The 23,259-nt window shown below is 40.0% G+C and overlaps 1 protein-coding gene across 4 annotated transcripts in view; it reads right to left on the bottom strand.

Annotated features, from left to right (window-relative positions):
* The window catches only part of efcab6 (EF-hand calcium binding domain 6), a 100,276-nt gene that overhangs the window by 15,804 nt on the left and 61,213 nt on the right, over positions 1–23,259 (bottom strand). For all 4 annotated transcript variants that reach the window (XR_011346579.1, XR_011346578.1, XM_069903406.1 and 1 more), the window contains exons 23-27: positions 19,441–19,639; positions 12,263–12,454; positions 8,500–8,724; positions 6,956–7,159; positions 1,370–1,535 (exon numbers count right to left, since the gene is read on the bottom strand). Coding sequence is in view for 2 of the 4 variants with exons in the window: in XM_069903406.1 (XP_069759507.1) it covers positions 1,370–1,535; positions 6,956–7,159; positions 8,500–8,724; positions 12,263–12,454; positions 19,441–19,639 (986 nt within the window). In the remaining 2 variants the exon portion in view is untranslated. The remainder of the gene's footprint in view (positions 1–1,369; positions 1,536–6,955; positions 7,160–8,499; positions 8,725–12,262; positions 12,455–19,440; positions 19,640–23,259) is intronic.

The raw sequence follows: 23,259 nt of genomic DNA on the forward strand, positions 1-23,259 counted from the left end.
ATAAAGGACCACAAGTTAAACTTCAGCCATGAGCTATTGAAAATAAAAAGAATGCAGGTTTTGGAAATCTGAAATAAAAGCAGAAAATAGTGGAAATGTCAACAGCAAGAAAAAACAGTTCTCAGCACGTTTCCACAAATGGTATCACACCTGAAACATTAACCTTGCCTTTTGCAAGAAGAAGAAAAAATGCAAGAAAAACCTCAAGAAATAAATCAAAATGGCTAAAAGACAGAAGAAAAATTCTAATGGTTTCTACAGTTACAGTACAACTCCGATTATCCAAAAGGGTTGGGACTGGGCCCATTTCAGATAAACTTTTTTTTCCCCAGATAACTGGTCATTTTTTTTTAAAACAGCCCAGTGGCCACAACAAATCACTTGTAACAGTGTTTATACAACAAAGGAAGACTTTTTAACCATTAAAATAAAGTTTAATTCTCACCAAAAAAAATGCTGGCCAACACTGATCACCAACACTTCCCCAGCGAGGCCCCACTTGTGCTGGGAGCTTGAGGGGCTGCTACCTGTGCCGGGGGCCCCATGTTCCTGGTCATTTCAGCTCCAAAGAATTTGGATAGATGAGGATTTCAGATACCCTCGTTTATCAGAAATTTTTAAAAAATTTCAGATCAGTGAGGATTTTGGAAAATCCGATTTCAGATAATCGGAGTTGTAAAATGATAGTAAGGGACACAATTGGTCATCTTGACGACCAGAGGGGTTGGCTATGTATGACGCCAAAAGAGAGCAGAGAAGATAGAAGACGATAAGGGTTGGAATGAATTTCTACAAGATTTTCTCATTCATAGAAAATCAACAAATTGCATGCAAATCTCTTTCCCTGTTTTTGATGGAGTACACACTGAAAGATTAACAGATACTATAGACAGTGACCCAAAAGATTAAAATCACATCACTTCAATTTGTTCCAATAATTCACTTTTCCCAAAATTTTAAACTTTAGGATAAATCCAATATAAACCTTTAATAGGCTTTCAAATTTAAAGAAATATTGTTCACTAATTTTCAAATTGCACTTCTCCTTAATTCAAATAGCCTTCTTCATCCAAAACAGCTAGATATTTTAACACCATATATTTAGTGAGACACCAGATCAACACAGCCCAGAAAACCTGGCCTCAAGTAATATAATACCATGGCTTTGATTGGCTAAGTTAGAAGTGCCTGACATTGCACCAGATGAATCTAGCCGGTCCTCACCCTCTACACTTGCGTACCATCGTGAATTTCAAAATAAATGAGTAAAACCCGCAGTAACCAAACTGATGCCCACAATGGAGAAACCCATCTCATTTCAAGTTGACAATGCAAGTGAAGGAATATTAATATTAAGAGAGTAACTTACCCTGAAAATCAGCAGCATTAATTTCACCTTGTTCAGCAGTGTCTTTTTCTTTGCATTCCTTTTGTATCTCCTTGCAGAATCTTTTTACGTCTTTCTTCAGCTTCCGCTCAATCGCCTCAGTGTTCAGTGATGCCACAGGGCCTGGTTGTTGTGACAACTCCAATAGCTTCAAAACACAAAGGAAAAAAAACAATGATGGGGTAACGGGGAGGCTATTATTCTACTAGGAAACCTTTTTTCACAACGAATCAGTAATTTGCCAAATAAAAGTTGAATAAAAAAACATTTCGGAGCACATGGCAGTGAAAGCCACATCTTGCATCTTCTGAAGCTTGCGGCAAGAGTTCATAATAAACAACAGATCAGGCAAACAAGCCTATATGGCAACTTAAAATTAATCCCAGGTATTCAAACTTAGTTTAGAGTAGCTGCGTTTTTCAGTTATCGATTAAAATAATTATTTGCACTGTAATTTTTGAGAAGTTCTTGACTTAAATCTTTTTCTCAGCCACAGGCCCTTCCGACCCACCCCGACCAATCACACCCATGTCATCAATTAACCCACTAACTCTGTATCTCTTTGCAAGGTGGGAGGAAACCAGAGCACCTGGAGGAAAACCCACAGGGAAAATGTACAAACTCGTTACAGACAGTGCCGGATTTGAATTCCAGTTGCTGGGGCTGTAAAAAGTGCTGTTGTAATTACTGAATCATCACTCAGGAATAGTTCAGATAAGGTAAATTAGCTTTTTGGTCCTGCAACAACATAAACCCAAAGCAAAACAAATGATCAAAATCAAGCTGAAAATCAGATGGCAGGGGAGAATTTAGGAGGAGGAGAACTGTACGAGGCTGAGCCCAATTTCTCGAGGTGCGATGCCAGATTCAATTTTGTTTTGAGGTGAAACTTGTAGTAGTAGCCTTTATAGTCATTTAAAAACCAAACACAGTTAAGAACGAAATTACGCCCTCCAGAAACCACAACGCTACCCACATCAGACAACATAAGACACCATTTCTGCTCCAGACCAAAACAGGTAACTACACAAGACTAAAACACACCTACACAAAACTACATAATTAGTATAATAAAGTGCTAACAATACAATAAAAGATGAAAAACTAGATAATAGGCACCTTTCAGAGATTTTTAAAAAGTCCAGTGGCTTGAAAAGAAGAACTGCCACATACTTTACGTCCATTCAGGCCTGTCAGCTTTGACACTGTAATGGTAGAGAGACCCCCCACGACCTCCTCTCCCACCCCACCATCCGCTACAGGGCCCCATGCTCCAAGATGGCACAGTCTCCCGAACCTCCAGGCTCCCAAACACCTCCTCCACAGAAAGGCCAGGCCTACACTGCCCGCTCATGACACCCCGACACAGCTCCACAGACGCAGCCTGCCACAGCATCTCCGCCTTGGCCACCAGCAGCACCCAACATCCAGAAGCCTTGTACCCAGAGCAGAGGCTTGACAGCAGTAGACCAGGCTGCGCTGCTTCTTCCACACCTTCACCTTACTTCACAGCTCTTCTCAACTTCCCATCTCCACAGCGCTACTGTCCAATCTGCATCCATTTAGACCGTTTCAGTAACATCACAGTCTGGAGAAGCTGATACAGCCGTGCTGCGCTGCCATCATCCGGAACCGGAATCAACAAAGCAAGTTTATCACTTCCACACAAGAAAGTCTGCAGATGCTGGGGTCTATTGCGGCATGAAGAAGGGCTCAGGCCTGAAATGTTTACTACCATTTATTTCCTACATAGGCTGTGGGTGACCTGTTGAGTTTCTCCAACACTATTTGGCAAATTGTTAGCAATTTTAGTGAACAATGAGAAGCTGGAGGAACTCAATGGGTCAGGTAATATTCATGGGTCGAAATGGTTAATCAGCATTTTGGGACTCATGAATGAATCGTTTTTTAGTTTGATGGCAGGATTACAAATATATCACATCAGAATTTCCAGAAATTGTTAAGTCCTTCTTTTTCCAATTTTTTGGAAGGTGTATTTTGCACCTTGTCTTTAGTTCGTAACATTACTTTGACTCCAAATCCTTTTCTTGCTCTTTGTGGAATAAATGGGCCAACGGGTCTGATATTGATTGCTTCACAATCCCATGTAGTTGGTCTCACTTCCCTTATCGCTGGAAGGGCCATATTAATGAGATGGAAAGATGCCGTCCCTCCCACTCACACTCAAATGGTTGTATGAAATGTTGGTACGTCTGACTTCAGAAAAAATTAGATGCTCCACAACTGAAATGGATCTTAATTTTGTTTCTTTATGGGATTCACTTTTTTTTTTAAACTTTATTTAAGATTTTATAACATGAATAACATATAAGATTACATTAAAAAAAAATTAAGAATAAAATAATAAAATTACAATACAATATCAGTAATCTAAATAAACTATACCCTCCCCAATAATTATTACACATTAATAACCCGACAAATTAGTCCAACCCCCCTTTCCCCCCAAAATAAAGAGTGAAGAATTAATAAAGTTAATAATATATTTAACGCAAACTTAATATAAAAAATTAGTAAAGTTAGTAACATTATCTATCAAAAATTCTTAAACAATAATCAATTCTTAAAAAAAAATTGTAGCATGAAAAAAAAGATGAAAAAAAACTTTCTCTATCGAGATAAACCTTCACCAAATATCAACTAACTTCACATGTATCATCATATTAGTCACATAAACCACCATCTTAAAACAAAATTCAAACCTCATTAAGCATTGAACAATTCAATTTTAGTACTCTTCCACCATTTTTCCCTTTTACTCTTGAATAGTTATCCAATAAAAGCTCCAATACCACATTTAAATATCCCCAATCATTACGTTAAAATTCAGATATCCAAATTATAAAAACACATCTACAACAAAATCTATATCTTCAACAAATGGAACATTAACCACAAACAAAATTCAAGCCTCATTAAGAATTGTACAATTCAATTTATAACTTTCACCATTATTCCCTTTGTTCTATAACTAAAATAGCAAAATAATATACACCAGAATTACCACTCCTTTCACCTTAAAGTTAAAGAAAAAATATAAAACAAACTTATCCATCCCATTCACATTTAAATTTCAGATATTCCTTATCTACTGAATAAACTTTACAAAAAAAACCACATCAATTTTTAGTTTTTTAAACAATCAAATACTTTCTTATCCTTTTTTTTTATATTTAAACAAGAAAAAAACCCTTCACTCTTTAATCTAATAATACAAAAAAAAAAGAAATAAAACGGGTAGGAGGTTAAAAATACCCCCTCCCGACTAAACCGCGCAATGCGGTAACTCCCAAAAAAAATGGGTATGAGATAACTCACACGTAGCAGATGACTTTCAGGAAATAGTGCCTATCCAGTTCTCTCCCCCAACTCTCACTTCATCTTAAACTAACATCATCATTATTTAATATTCCTTTTTTTTTAAACAAAAAAGGACAACTCTTCTTTTAATCAGCTCCAACTGCCGAGTCACCATTACAACCATTCCTTCTTGGAGCACGGCTCTTTTCTTCCATCTCTTGTCTCCTTAGAGATCGCGGCGGACTATGTCTCTGTTGAAACTGAGTAATTGGCAGCTCTTGAGCAAATGCTATAGCTTCCTTTGGAGAATCAAAGAACTTTGGTTGGTAACCATCTTGAAAAACCTTCAAAACAGCTGGATATTTAAAGGTTGCCTTGTAACCTTTCTTCCACAACAACTCTTTAGCAGGATTGAATTCCCGTCGTTGGAACATAACTTCTTGACTCAAATCCACATAGAAGAAAACTCGATTATTTTGAATCATCAAGGGTGATTTTCTCTGTTGTGCATTTCTAATAGCCACTCGTAAAATTATTTCTCTGTCGTAATAATTCAAGCAACGAACCAAAACAGGTCTTGGACTTTGACCTGAAATAGGTCTTCTACGCAAGGCTCTGTGAGCACGTTCCAGTATTATACCTTCCAGGAAATGTTCTTGACCCAGCACCTGCGGAATCCATTCAGTAAAAAATTTTCTTGGGTCTGGTCCCTCCATACCTTCCGGCAAACCAATAATATTTATATTGTTCCGTCTGGATTGGTTTTCCAAATATCAATCTTTTTCACCAAATTTTTAAAATGGTCTTCGACCATTTTGGTCACATCAAAAACTTGATCCCGTATTTCGTCTATATTTTCTTCACACGAATTAAATTTATCTCTCACTTCAAGCTTAAAAGCTCCAAACTCAGCCATCTGTTGAGAATGTATTTTCACCAAACTATTAAACCTAGTACCAAGTTCAGTCATAATCTTGGATAATCCCTGCATTGTAGAATATAATTTAGATTCAAGATTCACAAAAATCTTTTCAATTGGAAGAGATTTTGGCTCAACAGATTCCTGCTTCTTCTCCAAAGGATCTTCTATTCCTTCCTTCATTCTGGTTGCCTTCCTTGTAGTATGACTGCGTGTGGAAACCCCAGCCACAGCCTCTCCAGCAATGACTGGAGGACGCTGGCCGGGGTTTTCCCCAGTCCATAATGTATTAAATTCTCCCAGTACATCAAGTTGTATAGGTTCTTGTATCTCAAGAGATGCAGTTTGCAGCGCCACCTCTACAGTTGACAAATGCCTTTGAGTAACTCTTTGTTCTAAAGGCTGTTTGGCGCCCTCTTTAGGGGGCTCTACCGATGTAACATAGAGCTCTACATCCGAACACTGTACCTCTCTCCTGGGATCCATTTCACGCTGAGTCCCGGTGTCTTTCCTGTAGGTAGGCTCCAAAACTTGAACTTTTGGAAAATGTAGTTTTTTGATGATCTGTTGTCGTTTTTTTTTTGCTCTTTTCCACCAATTGTACCATCATAAGTTAAATTAACAGCACTGAAATTATCTAAACTTTTAAAGAATTTTAACGGGCATTTCTAGACAAAACAATAAGATAGAGTCAGGAGAGGACTGGAAGGCATGTCTGATCCTTACGCCACCTTGCCTCACCCCCTATGGGATTCACCTCTTAATTATATTCAAAATTTGTAAGATTCGTTATCTTTTGGTTTTTGACCCTGATTACCTTCCCTTTTATTATCGGGTAGTGGACCATTTATGTTCAGCCAGAAGCCTCTGAAGGGAAGGGGTTTATAATTAGTAGAGTGTATTTTTTCCCCCAGGATATTTTAACCTTTTCTCAATGTAACATAGGTCTCAACACCATTTTTATTATTATAAGTGATTTGTTAATAATTTATTATTATGTACCTATGTAACATTTACTTGATGAAACCAATAAAATTTCTGAAACGAGATCTTCCAGAAATTGTTTTTTCATTTGATAACAAATGAAATGTAAATGCGGAAAAATGTTGAAAATCACTTTAAGGTCTCTATAATGAACAAATTGGGCCTTGAAGTTGCTGGAAAAATAATAGCACAGCAAAATGTATATTAATTTGTGAATAAAACACTAATCTGTACTGACCAATTGATGTTAGATGCATGACAAGGCAAGTATAGCAATATCATGTTATCATGGGTTTGTGCTTTCTAATCAGAGAGCTTTCAGCAGAATTCTAAACAGGCTGTACCTGTTCATTGCCTTGAAAGGAAGATGGTGTTTTACGACTCTGAACACTGGAAGATCTCGTACTTCCAACTCTTGACAGTTTTGTTGGTGATGTTCGACCACTCTTCACCTCCAGTGACCCTGCTTCAGTGAATTGCTTCAGAAATTTGTGATACTCCAAATTCCCATAATCATTGACTGGCAAATTATTCCACAGGTTTTCAAACTGAAAAAAAAAGACAATGTTTAATTTAGACCTGCAGCACAGTAATTAGTTCCTTCTGACCCTACAATCACGGTAAATTTTGAAGGGTGGGTGGATAACTAGAGTACCCAGAGGAAACCCACTCAGACACAGGGAGAAAGTGCTGGATTCGAACCCGGGTCACTAACCCTGTTGCAACACAACGTTAACCGTGCTGCCCAACGTATCTGGAGACTGAAAGACGAAATTCAAAAATCATACTCTATTTAAAAGTTAACTCTATGTTAATTATACAAATAAATGAATAGTTATGAAAATACTGTTTCCTTGGATATGTAAACATATTAAGATTTCAGGATACGTGCATATTAATTTTGAATAAATAAAACTTCCTCAGACTTTAGGTGTTTACAAACTGGGGCTGCTCGGCACCAGTGTATCCTACCCGTGTCAAGAGCCCGTGCAGCCCCTTACACACTGGACTCTAAATTGCCTGGTCAAATTTAAGGGCGCTCCTGCCCCTTCATTGACGTGTCGTGCACTCACCTCATTGCTTGAGACCCCGCAGGGAATTCCGTATTCTGTGCTCGCCTCCAAAAGGTAAGTGGAGCGGAATCGGGACAGGAGAGTGGGAGGGGGTGCTGTTGGGGCTGGGGCAAGCAGGGAGTCGGAACGCTGTCAGGACTGGGGCAGGAAGGTGGAGTCGGGAGTGGAGCAATGGCTGTACATTTTACCCATAATCCTTCATGCTGCTGGAACCGCCCTGGCATCCCAATGGCATGGGGGGGGGGTTTATGGGTAAGGAAGACTGTCATTGCACGCAATTTTCTACCCGGGCAGCCATGATCGCTTACAAATTGACCAGCAGCAATTACATAGTGCATGTACAAGGGTCGGCAACCCACCTCCAAGGTGCAGTTTTAAAAAAAATTCTACCCAATAATTGGCCTGTACATGGGTAGAAAACTTGCCAAATTGGCAGATTAAACTCATGTTACAATCCAATTTGTGACAAATTTTCTCTCTTTGGTAATGATTTACACAGGATACACTTTTTGAGGAAACAAATTAATGTCTCTATTTTTCCTGTGCCCGTTCTTCACTCAGGATAATGATAACTAATCAGTCTTTAATCTAAGGATGGCAACAGTTTTAGACCACATGCGAGAAGTGTACATCAACTACTCGACACAAAAAAACTCTCATTTTCTGTTTAATTAAATTACTATACTTAAATCAAAAGAAAAATGCAGAAAAATAACTAATCCTCTTCACTAAGCCATTTAATGCAAAGCACGTTGATTAGAATTTAATGCAAGAAAGCAAACTGATGATATAATTCCAGTTTCTACAGCACTTGCCTGCTCATCTGTGAGACTCATGAAATGCTTGAAAAATACTTCTTTAAAGTTTTTCTTGGAAATAACTTGTATATTTGCATAATCAAGGGCTTCAAACTCATGAGTAGTAGTATAGAGACATTTATTGACAACCTCCCGAATGTTGGACATAATATCATCCATTGTTAAGTGCAGTGATGACTTGGGTCTTGTGGTATGATTTTCTTCATAGGGTACCTCTGCAGCCTGAAATGCAAAATTATATTTTTTCATAATTATTCCTCGTGGATTTCAACAGTACCAGTCGGGTGGTTTAGCACCACCTCAATCAGACTCATGGATTTTATTTTTTAAAATTAGACATGCAGCAAAGTTACATGAGTTTTGGCCCACAAGTGCCATCAAATTACACTGATTGACCGACACCCAGGTACGTTTTGAAGGGATGGATAACACTCACATCCACAGTAATGAAATGTTTTGGGAGGCTGCAGTTGAAGCAATATCAGCTCTAGTCTGAGTGGCAACAAGGATCCATTCATACCAGAGCAACAGGTCTACTGAAAATGCCATCTCACAAAACCCTGAAACACCTGGACAACAAAGATGTATACATCAGGATGCTCTTTACTGACTATAGTTAGCATTTAACACCATCATTCACTCAAAACTGATCAGCAAACTCCAAGACCTCAATACCCCACTGTGTAATTGGATCATGGATTTCCTCACCTCCAGGCTCCAATCAGTGCAGATTGGCAAGAATGTCTCCTCTACAATCTCCCAGAGCATCACAGAACTGCATATTTAGCACCCTGCTCAAATCACATTACATTTATGATTGTGTGGCTTGGTATGACAATAACACCATTTACAAATTTGCTGAAGATACCACGGTGATGGGCTGCATATAAAGGGGAGATGTTTCAACATGCAGGAGGGAAAGTGAAAACTTGGCTGAATGGAGTACGAACAACATCCTATTACTCAATGCCACCAAAATCAAGGAGGGAAAAAAACAAAGGTGCACGATCGAATGATCATTACGGATCAGAGGTGGAAAGGGTATGCAAACTTAAATTCCTGGAAGTCACTACCTCTGAGGACCTTTCCTGGACTCAACCCACAAATGTCATCATGAAGAAAGCATGTCAGCACCTCGACTTCCTCAGGAGTTTGCACAGGTTTGGAATTACATCAGAAACCTTAGCAAACCTCTATAGATGCGTAGTGGAAGTGTGCTTACTGGCTCCATCATGGACTGGTATGGGGATACCAATTCCTCTATACCTATACCTGTTTTCCGATGGCAGTGTTCAGAAATAGTTGCTACCTCTCCACCAGCAGACTCCGAAACAACAGACAATTTTAGATTCATTTAAGAACTCTCAGTTTGTACATTATTTATTACTGAATATTTTCTTCCTGTATTTGCACAGTTTGTTTACATTTCTTTCTTGTTTTACATTTTTCTCATTTGTATACATATCTTTTTCTTAAGTACAGTTTATATTACCGTTAAGTAGAAATTCTGACTGGCCCGCAGGTAAAAACAAATCTCAGGGTTGTATGTGATGTCATGTATGTACTCTGACAATAGATTTGAAAATAACACTAGTTGTGCCAGTAATATCTGAAAAATAAACTTAACACATAGCCAGCTTGTTTCAACCCAGTAGCAATTTGAAAGCTGATTCAGAGATGAATGCTGCAGTTTTATTCACTGGCTGACACAAGATGGCGACACAAGGCCAGAACATACAGCTCTGGTAAGATGCTAACTTACAAGTTTAGACTTCCCTTTGCTGATGTAGACTTGATGACTGAAGTCTTCCTGAAATGAAATGGCAAGTCGTGACATCGTGGCAGTCTCGGAAGATGCAACACCGGACAAATCTACTTTTTTCTCAAAAAAAAAGTCCCTTCAGAGATAGTGTCCGTGGATCCTGCCACCTCCTGCATCCTGTTACCTCCATTGCCAAACAGCCTTCTATCCTTTCTCATGGTGAAACCGAGCTCCAGGCTTCCAAGTCCTCGGCCTGGATCTGAACCATCCAAACGATTAGGAAACTCAGAGCCAAAGGCCCTACAGGAGCTCTTCACACCTCACGCATCATCAGCAGGTTCCCACAAGCTGGTCAGCAGCAGGCCCGTAGCCTGGTGTGAGTCCTTCGGCCATTTAACCCTGTGCTGGTCCGCTGCTGTGGTCTCCTATCCAGTAGGGACTTCTTCTAGACAGGGAGTGGTGGTTTGCACTGTCTGCTGCTTCCCCAGAGCCTGCAATCCTCCAAGTCTAGGCACCATCACCTTGAACGTGGATCTCCTGGGTTGACAGCATAAAATTAACACCACCAGCCCCATTCTAAGGGTGATATAATCTTGTACTTTGCTGTCTGTCAGATGGGCTGGGCAGTAGGGCCCTGCAGAGAAGCAGTGAAAGACACCTCTCTCCTCCTCCCAGGTTCATACCTTTTTGGCAGAGCTGCCATCCTTTTGTGTGGTAGCCCTGGTAACAGTCCCTGAGAAATGCTGGCAGGTTCAGATAGATGAGCTACAATTCTCAGCAGGTCCAGCTCAAGTTCTACAAAATGAAAACTGTAAAATTGTGCGTAAACCAGGAAAAATAAATTCTCCCCAAAATTCAATCCACCTCAAATATCAGCACCAGGATTATCTGAATGTGTATATGGCGCAATTACTCAATTAAAGAAATTCACCATGAATTATTCCTGTTCAGTTTCCTACACATTTCCAAAATCAAATCACAATCGATAGCTCTCAATGGAAAAGTTGATGATATTTGTTGCAGTCCTGTTCCTCAAAAATGCCAACAGTATTCTACACAAAAGTGGTCTAAGTAAGAGTACAATTACTAGTGTGTACAGTCCCCAAAACTATGACTTCATCCGGGGTCCAATGCACAATGTTAGAGGCTTAATGCCAATGTGACTTACGTCACTCCAATATAAACAATTTACTCACCATCGTGGAAGAAGAGAATAATCTTCTTATTTTCTTTTAATAAATATATATATGCAGGTATTTTTAAAAAGCATTGAAGCTAAGAAATTGGACTCCATTAAACCACACAAATACACATTAAGTGAAGCTGTTATTTTATTCTCATGAGAACAGCTGTATGACAAGCAAACTGGGTGAATAAAGAAATCAGTTAGAAAATGAATTTTGGAATGTGATGTACTGGAATCTGGTCAGAGTTTAAAACATTCTACAATTGTTTATGTCAAATATGTATTGCAATTAAATTGGTTAACCACAACAGAGCAGACCCAATGTGGAACACCGCAAGCCAAGTATTTGGGACAGATGTCTAAACTGCCAGTGCTGTCCGATAGATCAGTCTCACAGTAGCCTAATATTTTCACACTTAGCAAGTCACTTCTTACCTTGTTCCAGATTCCTCTATCAGGAGCCCCATACACATTTTAGCTCCACAGTCCTCAATGTTGACTGCTGACCCCATGATGAATCATAACATCAGGTCCAATAGAGGCGAGAATTCTTCCACCTGATTACCACCTACCATTTTCCATCGATGATGAATTAGTACCTCTCTATGCTGAACAACAATTGGAAGCAGTACTCAGATACAAGTTACAGCAGTCTGATCACAAAGGTTTTCTACCTTATTTATGCTTCCTATTAAGTGGCCCCCAGACGATGTACAGCAGAAGCAAGATTATATGTGCTATTTAAAACCAGATGTTCGGAGAGGTAAAGAACTGAATACTTGTATACAAAACATTCAGCTAACTATACTGACCTTGTAATTGTAAATGGTGTATGTCTGAAGGAAGTCAAGCCAGTCCACCATATATTCAGAGTCCAATTTCAATTTGCCGAGGAGGTAATTGAACTCCCTGTCTGTCATTCTGAAGCATACATTATTCAGCACCTGGTGGAATGCCAATGAGCTAATCTTTCCATTTCCATATTTATCAAATGCTTTAAAGGCCTGAGGAAAGAAAACAAAAATCAAAGATTAATGATTCATTCCAAATATTAATGAACAATTAAAATGTCTTCAAATGTTAGCAATTCGAGTTTGAAAAGCAGATTGATGCAACGGGAGTATTTGAAGAATTGTCAGATCCAGCTCCAATAGTGTCATCAAGCTTGCAGGTGGGGGAAGCAAGAACCCTACCCTTCTGTGAAAGTGATTTTAAAAAGAGTTAATAAATGAAGCTTTAAAACATAACCTTGAAGAAAAAAAATCTAAACTCTTCAAGAATGTCATCAAAGAGGAACAAAACTGCTGCGGGATCTTCTGGAGCCCAACAGGCAGCCAAAGGAGATCGGGACCAGAGGTCTGTTGGCCAGAAGAAACCTGGGGCTGGAGTTCGATCCGCTCCTTGCATGAGTACTTCGCCCATTGGGGCGACTGGAGGTATATTTCTGCTGCCTGTTGGCACAGCTTGTGCTTTTGCTAGTACAAGCAGATTCCAACTGCTCCAACAGGACACAGAGGAGATGGATAAAGTCGTTACAGACTCATTGGACAGTGCAGAAGAATAATAAGCTACACAGAAGAAAGACCTGCTGATTGGTAAAAGTAAACAGCCAAAAGGCTCAGAGAGCACTAAGTGTACCCTTGAAGATGTAATGAGAGAACTGAGAATTTCAAATAAAGAAAACGAACAAGTATCTTAAGGTTGTGAACAATCTGCAAATTGTCATGGTTAACTTGGATGCAAGAGTTAAGACTGTAAAAGATGGATTGGAAGATGTAAAGGAAAGAGTTGAAAAAGTAGAATATGAAACAAGTACGTGGGCCACTGAAAGGAACAAAAGGTGGGAAAAAGTGGATACAGGAGAAAGTTTTAGTAGAATAATATCAATGTTTTTGGACTTAAAGAAGGTCCAGATCCTATTCATTTCTTCCAAGAAGGCATACCCAGAATGCTGGGATCAGAAGAGGTTGGACAAAATAATGACATTGAAAGGGCACATGGATCCTTTAGACCACGACCAGTACCAGATCAAAAACCACGTTGATTAAATGCTTAAGGCATGACCGAGCAGCCCAGATGAGATTTCTTACTTTCTTTTGTGAGGAAGGAGACAACCCTGCGTGGTTGAAAATAGAACTTGAAAAAGTATGAGTGAGAATAGCAGAAAATTTTATATATAAATGGGAAGCAAAATTAATATCTGATGAGAAAGAAGCCCCCTTGTTAAAACATATTTAGTATAAAATAAATTATGAGATTGGAACAAAAGGGGGTCTATCTCCTAAAACACCTCTGATTCAAAACAAACATCCCTTTTTATAATGGGTAATAACATTTTAGAGACGATCTCATAAAGGGATCAGATATATTGAGGATTGCTACGAGCAGAAGAAATTTATGTCATTTGAACAACTAAAAAATAAATATGGAATCCTTACCAACACAATATTCTGCTATTTTCAATTAAGAACATATGCTTAAGGGAAAGATTGGGGCCAACAATGTTTTTATCATGGAGACTCTGATTCAAAAGGGAAACACAAGGAAATTCATTTTGGCAATGTATTTTTTCCTTCAAACAGGAGCCCATAAACGGGGTTCATAAATCTAGACAGACATGGGAATCAAACTTAAATGTAAGTATTGATGAGCAAAACTGGTCTGATTTACGCAAGGACAGTATGACAACACAATAAATGTAAGGTATAGATTGGTACAATACAATTTTTTGCATCAGTTCTATCTCATGCCACAGAAATTAAATAAGTTAAAAATCAGACATCAGATAAATGTTTTAGATGTGGCAAGGAGCTAGGAACTTTCTTACACTCGACTTGGTCATGTCCCAAAGGCCTTTATGGGTGGATTTAGGAATTTTTTTTTCATACAGATTATTGGAATTCCATTTCCACAAAACCCAGTATTGTTTTTACTGGGAAATATAATGGGGATAAATTGAAATGATCTAAATATCAAGTTGAATTTGTTACTATTGCCAGAAAGTACATTGCAGTTACCTGGACGTCTGACTCCCATCTAGGTATGTCACGCTGGAATGCAGAATGTACCCCTTGAGAAAATTACTTACAACCTAAGAAATAAGTATGACATATTAATGCAAATATGGAGATCATATTTAGAGATCTCAGGTGAAAATCTTTGGTTGAATTTCTTTCAGTCCGAGTCCACATTAACCTTCTCCAATGAAGAAGGCTAGTTAAATAATGCATTGAAATCTGTGGAGTGAACAGGACTTTGCAGCAACCTTTCTTATTTTTCCACTCTATCTTTCTTTTTCTTTTCTCACACACTTTTTTGGGGGTCTTTTGTGGGGGGGGGGGGTTGGGTGGTGGGGTTACAACTATCATGCAGCATAAATTTGTCTAATAATTTATTTGTATTTTTTAATTTTGTATTTGACTACATGTATGGTCTAAAAATTTTTTAAATAAAATCAAAAAAGATTTGCAGATGACACAACAGTAGTTGGCCTCATTGGCAACAATGATGAGTTGCACTACGGAGAAGAGGTGGAAAATCTCGTGAAATGGTGCAAGAGTAACAACCTGAGTCGCAACGTGAACAAGGAAAGGAGATGATCATGGACCAGGAACGACCACCCTCTACTACACATTAACAACTCTGTAGTAGAGAGAGTGGAGAGCACCAAGTTCCTTGGAGTTCACTTAACTAGTGACCTATTGTGGATGCTCAACATCTCTTCACTTGTCAGGAAGGTGCAACAGTGACTGCACTTCCTGAGAAGACTGAGATGGGCAAGGCTACCGGCCACCATTATGTCAACCCTATATAGGAGCTCGATCGAGAGCATCCTGACTGGCTACCAGAGTAAGACATTTTCTTGTATACTTTTAAATTATAGCAATGCTTTAATTAAATTATATTAGTGAAACATGTTTTGGGGACCATTTGTCTTTTATAACAATTAATCATGTACAATCATTTTGAGTATTTACATCAAATGATTTTAAATTTCTTTGATAGTCAGCTCCTTTCAATACCAGGTGACAGAACCTTCAGAGCAATACACAGAAGCCCTGGGGGAACTCAGCAGATCACAGAGCATCCATGGAATGCAACAGTATGCTGCATGACCTGCTGAGTTCCTCCAGAACTTCTGTATATTGCTCTAGTTCAGCATCTGAAGACTCCTTAGTTACCATCAGAAACTTTAGCTTCTGCTATCTACAACCTCGTCACTGATTGTAGACCTTTTTGCTTTACAGAGTGAAATGTCAGACATGCAATTGGAGCAATAAGTCTCAAAAATCAAATCAAGGCTGGTAGTCCAAGTCTCAATGTCTTGCACATAGCTGCTAGTTAGAAAACAACAACTTGCCATTTATCGAATCTAAAGCCATTTATCTGTAGCTTTATAAACAAGAGTACAAAAAAAAAGATTGTAGACAGTGACAAGCAATTTGGTTACAGTGAGGTTTGAAGAAGCAGAGAGAGAGAGAGGTTGGAAGGTGGCGAGTCAGGGAAGGAATTCCTGATCAAAAACTGCTGCAAAGACTTTGGGCAGCTGTAGTTTGTTTTAGAACAGGGAGTTGATTTTATCAGGAGCTGTTGGACAATCTGCACATTTTAGAGGATTCATTACATCTTTAACAACATTACCACAGTAACTGGTTGTCCTATGAACAAGTTTTTAAAGTTTTAAAAATATTTTCAATTTGCTTTATCTGAAATTCAAATGTGGTCTTTGGCATAAACTCTGGCTGTGAAGTTTTGCTATGTAGCTGATCAAATACTGAGATAATTTAGAGGAGAGAAATCACAAAAATTAAACTGAGAAGTATTTGGAAACATTAATTACTGGTAGTCCCTGACTTACGACCATAATGGGACCAAAAAACCGGTTGAATCTCAGAATGGATGCAAGTCAGAATTGTGTCCAAATCTTAAAGCAAACTTTTTAATTAAACCTTTTTTTATCATTGTACATTTGACGATAACAACGTAAAAGCTTCCTGAATTTATCAATCCACCTTGGTGAATCTTTCCACTTTCTGGTCCATGCTTACCTTGTTAGTTGGCGTTCTGGGGTCCCAGAGCTGAGCGCTGTCATCTTGCGAGTCTTCGGTTGGCACATCCACGCGGGCCTTTGGAAGTTCATGTATTGGAGTTCAGTTAGCATATGCACAAGAGTTAAGTGCACTGACAATTTTGAATTTGCACCCTTAACTCTCATGCATACGCCAACCGAACACCAATACACGAACCCCCCACGCATGTACAGGAATCAAGATGGTCGTACCCAGCCCCGAAACATGAGTACACACATTTTGGCTCTTTTCTGCCCTGTATCCATTATATTTGGTGAAATACAACATAAACTGCATAAATTTCATATATTTTTAAATATAAATTTGGTCGTATGTGCGGATGGTCATAAGTCAGGGACTACCTGTGCGCTCAACAATTTTACATTCAAATTTGTAAAGAAATAATCACAGAGCTAACATTAGGTGAAGAATTATTAGAAAACAGATGATGATTGTTTCAAGGGCATGGAGCAAAATAGAATTCACATAGTTTGGAAAACATTTGGTAATCGAATATCTATCCAATGATTCATGTGCACCATCATTACACACATCATCTTTTCCTTTATATTTCTGCTTGAGATCTATAGTGATTTTCATCAGTGCTAGATGTGCATGTTTTATAAAGTTTAATAGCCCAAATTTTCCTTTTTTGTTGGCGGATTTGTTTTTTCCTCTCGAAACTATCTACTCGATGCTATTCCAAACATTCTTTCTTCTATCAATATAATTCCCTTTGCTCTCCGTTTTTTCTTGCCAGATGCAAGAGTCTCAGCTCTTTTCTCTATCCAATGGCCTGTTATGTTTGCCTATCATTAGTGATGCAACTTGGAGAATCAATGACAATACTCAAATTCTGAGAACAGGCCCCACACACAAGCTTCAAAGGATTCTTGGAAAGAGACAAAAGTACATAGACAAGGCAATACATATTCTCCAGTGCTACCAATCCACTAGGCATCATGTCAACCACTGAGTAACTGAAATAACATAAGAAGTGAAAGATAATTTCTCTTGAATGGAAGAGACAATTTTTGAGTATTGATACCAACCATAATGTTTTGATGGTCCCTTTCTTTTGTGCTATCAGAATTATCAAGTTACTATGAAACTTTCCACTGTGGGATCTACAATCTCTGGATCACTCATCTGACCCCAGAACCATTAGACTATGCAACAAACTGGATCACAAATCTGGGAGAACGGGAGATGGAATGAAAGTGGTGAGGGTGGGTGGGGGAAAGAAAGAGTGGGAGAAACCTGCTAAGAAGAAACAAATAATCTGACTGTGGAAAAGTTTACTGGTGATAGAGAAATTTACATGGCAGAACTCGCAACAAGCTGTCGAGTAACATACCGTTACTAGGCCATGCATTAGTGATTCTCAAAAGGTTTCCTCCATCTAGAGGAAGAGGCATGTTAGCAACAACCTTCAAAGATAGATTGTGAATAACTTAACTGACAGTTGTGAGCAGATTGTCAGTCTTAACGGAGGATGGAGCCTATAATACCTCAGGATTAATTATTGAAACTGGACCTGTGTTGATCAATTCAGTCTAATGTGAACAAGCTATATATGTAATGGTACAAAATTGCACCATCCATGGGCCCAATGTCCCAAGGATCTTGAGACATTCGCCAAGATTGATTTTAACCCTAACTCTTCTAAAGAGATGGAGACTGCTCCACACAATAACCTATTCAGCAACATCTAACCTGAATCACTGTTTTCCCCTTTTTACTTTATCTTCCACAGAAACAGAAAAATTACCTCTAAGCTGGCAAAGTCCTTCCATAAATGTGGTGATCGTGGTCCCAATGATGCACCAGCCTCTATCACATTCAAACTGCAATCTTAATTTTGGAGCTTCCAGTTAGGAGAGGGATGAGAAGCAGGACAGGCATTTCAATAATTTTTTTTTTACATTTGTATTAAAATAGCTTGAGAGACAGAGGAATACAACCCAAGCCCTACACCTCCCATAACCTCAACTTTCTCCTCAATCAACCACATCTAATCTTAATCAAGGGCCACTCCGAGTTCCGCAGATCAAAAAGCAATTTCTCACCCACACGCCACTTTGCTGAATTTGGGAAGGTAGCCAGTGTGGGTAATGAGAGTAGCTCTGTGTGACCGTGGAATGGGGGTCACTGGAGTCCAAGACAGAAACACCTGGGAAGTTACTCTTGAAGATGCTGGCAAATCTGTCCCTCCTGTAAAAATACTGGCCAGGCTGGTCATTGATTTCCAAGCTGAATTCTGCTGCCGACTGTGGGTGAAACCTAACTCAAAATCCAGAAGCTCAGTGGAATTCTTCTGACTCTCAGGACATTCAGTAAGCCTTGGCACCTTTGAAAATGGCTAACATCCTACATGGCTTTATTGTCTGTTGAAGGTTTACCCTGTCCTTTCCTGTCATGTGAACAGTGCTCTGGCTGTCCAGATGACACAATCATGGGTCCTTCATGTTTGGGCCAATACTACAGTCAGTAGGAAGTTCTTCAGACATGTGCATGATGTGAACTTGGGAGAATGGCGTATCTCTACTGTGAGAACAACGAAACCAACTCAGAAAATACAGACCCCTTCTTCATATATCACAACATGGAGCTAAGGTACTGTGCACTACAAGAATGACCCAACTATATTACTGCAATCATTTATGATTTTGCTGATCAAAGTTTTGTTGCTAGTGAATCCCATCTCCAGAATACAAACCCCAAGTCAGACAAAATAATGTGAATTAGGAAAACCTAGCCCCCATTTAATAGAACTGTTTTGGACAACTAAAGGAACGAGGTTTCTGTTTAAAAATAACATTTTGGTTCAGCAGTCAGTTTTGGTTATGCACAATATTACATGTATCCTACGGCTGTAACGCTGAAAATTACGTCAAAACTCAAGAAGAAAGAACACTCACCTTGAACAGTGCCCCATAGGATTTGATGACAACTTCCTTCAGTTTTGTGATCACTTTCTCTGGACATGGGTCTTCAAGGTTTTCACGTGGAATGAACGCAAATTTTGACCCACACTTTGAAGCCGTGTCTTCATTATCCTCAATGGCTCGCAAGAAATGAGAATATGAAAATTTGTTGTTGTACAGTGGGATTTCCAACCTGAGTAAAGTGAGGGGATGATGGAGGATAGGGGACAGTGGGAAGCAAGAGAGGAATTTTACAAAAAGTTCAATGCCATTTCTACATAACATGAGTTAATAAATACAAATTTCCTAAGTATAAGCTGCTTCCCTCTTTTGATGAGTACATTTCAAAAAATTAAGACTTGAACATATCAGATCACTTTATTGACATCAGCTCCTAGACAGCTCGGATGTTTAGCGAGTAATGTTCTTCCATTCTGACAAGCACGATATATTTTGTTGAGCATATTCACTGTACCAACTCTAGTTCCCAATATTAAATTCAATTTATGACAGATGGCCAACAAAGTTTAGGGGAGATGTCAGAGGTAAATTGTGTGTTCTTTAAAAAAAATATACACAGATGGTGGGTGCCTGGAATGCATTGCCTGGGGAAGCTGCTACAATAGGGACTGTCAAAAAACTTTTAGAGAGACTCATGGGTGTAAGAAAAATAGAAGGTTATGTGTGTGAAGTAGGGAAAATTAGATTGTTGAGGAGTAGGTTTACATAGGTAACATTGTGGGCTGAAGGGCCTGTGCTGTGCTGTAATATTCTACCCTGACACCCCACAATTACTTTGCCTCGCTTTTTAACACTGGCAGTGATATTACATTCAGTTCTTCACACAAGTAACTAATAGCATCAACTGAAAGACATTTAATACACATTTCAATTTTCCCATAATGAATGGGACAATTAAAATGATATACTGGGATCATCAATTATATTATCTGCATCTTCACTGCAGATCAATGAATAAATCATTCTTCTTTAATCGGTTTGTTTTCCAATACAATTTTTTTGGTTCAATTTTCACGCAACACAAAATCATGAGACAATTTTGAAAAATCAAGTATTCAGCTATTTTATGCCTGTGTCTCATCTCTAATTGGTTCTCTAGAGTCAAGCTCATCGGACAAACCTTCTGCACCAATGAGCCTGAAAGAACTGGAGAGGACTCTTTGCCTCCACATTCCCCTTTGAAATTTCTCCAGGTCTCTAAAGACAAGAAGAATGCCCATCCCAAGTGACAGCATTACAGGCAAAAGCAGGAAAAATAACCTTGCAAAATAACACATCAAACGGAAAAAAAAATACGCCAAGCTAAATAAAAATTAAACTTGTTTAGGCTCTCAGGGATGGCCAAACTGCAGCCCGCTGCCCATTTTTAAGTGGCCCAGGGTGAAATTTTAAAAATAAAATGTAACATGGCCGATTAGGACATATTCTCTTACCATAAATTGCACTGAATGTACATTGTACTTCTCATTTTCAACACTAAATGTTGCTGCTATTTTGATCAATGATGAGACCGACCATTGCAATGTTACTCATCGATGAAAACCTTTACCTCAGTTTAAAAAAAAGTTTACCTAAATTGATTAAAAATGCAAAACCAAAAAGATGGAAAAATCCAAGGGAGTGCCGAAAATTTCAGACCCCGTGGGAAAATGAATATATTTTCACAGAAGTCAAGGGGAAACAAGTTTTTTGATTTGCAAGGAATTTATTAATTTAATAACTTATTGTGGTGAACTGCCCCACTCCATTATCGAACCTGCATCTGTAATTGCGGGCCCCCACAGGATCAGAAGTTTCCAGTGTCGTTGGGGGTGGAGGGGCGCTAAGGACTGGGAGGCAGGCAACTTCCAAGGTCAGGTGATGTTGATAGCGTGCCAATTGAATTTATTTAAACTCCTGCGAAGGTTCCAATTAAAAATTCTGTTGGTTCAGCTCACAGACGACTTCCGTTGTGCTTTGTTCACTGCACCATACGCTACGTTATCTTTAATAACGTATCTACAGATTTATTCATTGCATTATAATCAATAAGGTTGACACTTGGGCCATGAGCTGTATTCACTAAGAGTTGTGTAGGAATGTTGGAGATCCCTTGTACCTTTCTTGATCTTTTTTTAAATTTGCACTGCTTTTTGAATGAGAGTTTTTAAAAGAGTTTTATTGTATTCATTTAAATTAAATGTAAGAGCAGCAGATACAGAATTGCCTACTGCAATGTGTGAGCACATCTTATGTCAACAGTTAAACTGCTCAGTACTGTCATATCATTATTTTCATAGAAAATGAATTTTTGATGGCACAGGAGTTTTCTGATCTAAACATTTTTTTTCTTGCAGTATAACTGGTTGACAACTGCACAGCTTGAAATTTTTTGGCCTGTGAGTCTTATATTTTTCTGTATGTGGCCAATAATCAGGGCATTTTGGCCACCCCTGGTCTAGATCCTGATGGGCAACTGCAGCCCAGCCCACCACTGCTTCCTCCAGATAGGCTAGACTTGGATTCCTGAGCACATCACCAGATCAAGGACAGTTTCTTCCCTGCTATTATGACCAACTGAATGAACTTCTCAGTAGCAGTTACTGTTTATAACTCAACACTTTCTTTGTAACACTACAGTGGTCCCCCTTATCCGCATTCCTGCTTTCTGCAGTTTCAGTTACCCGCAGTCCGAAACTGATCTGACTGCCCCACTCTCTCCACACAGCCCTGCATCTGTCCCCATACTGATCCCACTCTCTCCCCACAGCCCTGCATCTGTCCCCATACTGATCCCACTGCCCCATTCTCCACAGCCCTGTGTCAGCCCCCACTCTGATCCCACTGCCCCATTTTCTCCCCACGGCCCTGTGTCAGCACCCACTCTGATCCCACTGCCCCATTCTCTCCCCACAGCCCTGTGTCAGCCCCCACTCTGATCCCACTGCCCCATTCTCTCCCCACAGCCCTGTGTCAGCCCCCACTCTGATCCCACTGCCCCATTCTCTCCCCACAGCCCTGTGTCAGCCCCCACTCTGATCCCACTGCCCCATTCTCTCCCCACGGCCCTGTGTCAGCTCACACTCTGATCCCACTGCCCCATTCTCTCCCCACAGCCCTGTGTCAGCCCCCACTCTGATCCCACTGCCCCATTCTCTCCCCACAGCCCTGTGTCAGCACCCACTCTGATCCCACTGCCCCATTCTCTCCCCACAGCCCTGTGTCAGCCCCCATTCTGATCCCACTGCCCCATTCTCTCCCCACAGCCCTGTGTCAGCCCCCACTCTGATCCCACTGCCCCATTCTCTCCCCACAGCCCTGTGTCAGCCCCCACTCTGATCCCACTGCCCCATTCTCTCCCCACAGCCCTGTGTCAGCCCCCACTCTGATCCCACTGCCCCATTCTCTCCCCACAGCCCTGTGTCAGCCCCCACTCTGATCCCACTGCCCCATTCTCCACAGCCCTGTGTCAGCCCCCACTCTGATCCCACTGCCCCATTCTCTCCCCACAGCCCTGTGTCAGCCCCCACTCTGATCCCACTGCCCCACTCCCCACAGCCCTGTATCAGCCCCCACTCTGATCCCACTGCCCCATTCTCTCCCCACAGCCCTGTGTCAGCCCCCACTCTGATCCCACTGCCCCACTCCCCACAGCCCTGTGTCAGCCCCCACTCTGATCCCACTGCCCCATTCTCTCCCCACAGCCCTGTGTCAGCCCCCACTCTGATCCCACTGCCCCACTCTCTCCCCACAGCCCTGTGTCAGCCCCCACTCTGATCCCACTGCCCCATTCTCTCCCCACAGCCCTGTGTC

Source organism: Narcine bancroftii, chromosome 11 (genome assembly GCF_036971445.1).
Source record: "Narcine bancroftii isolate sNarBan1 chromosome 11, sNarBan1.hap1, whole genome shotgun sequence".
Taxonomy (NCBI): Eukaryota; Metazoa; Chordata; class Chondrichthyes; order Torpediniformes; family Narcinidae; genus Narcine; species Narcine bancroftii.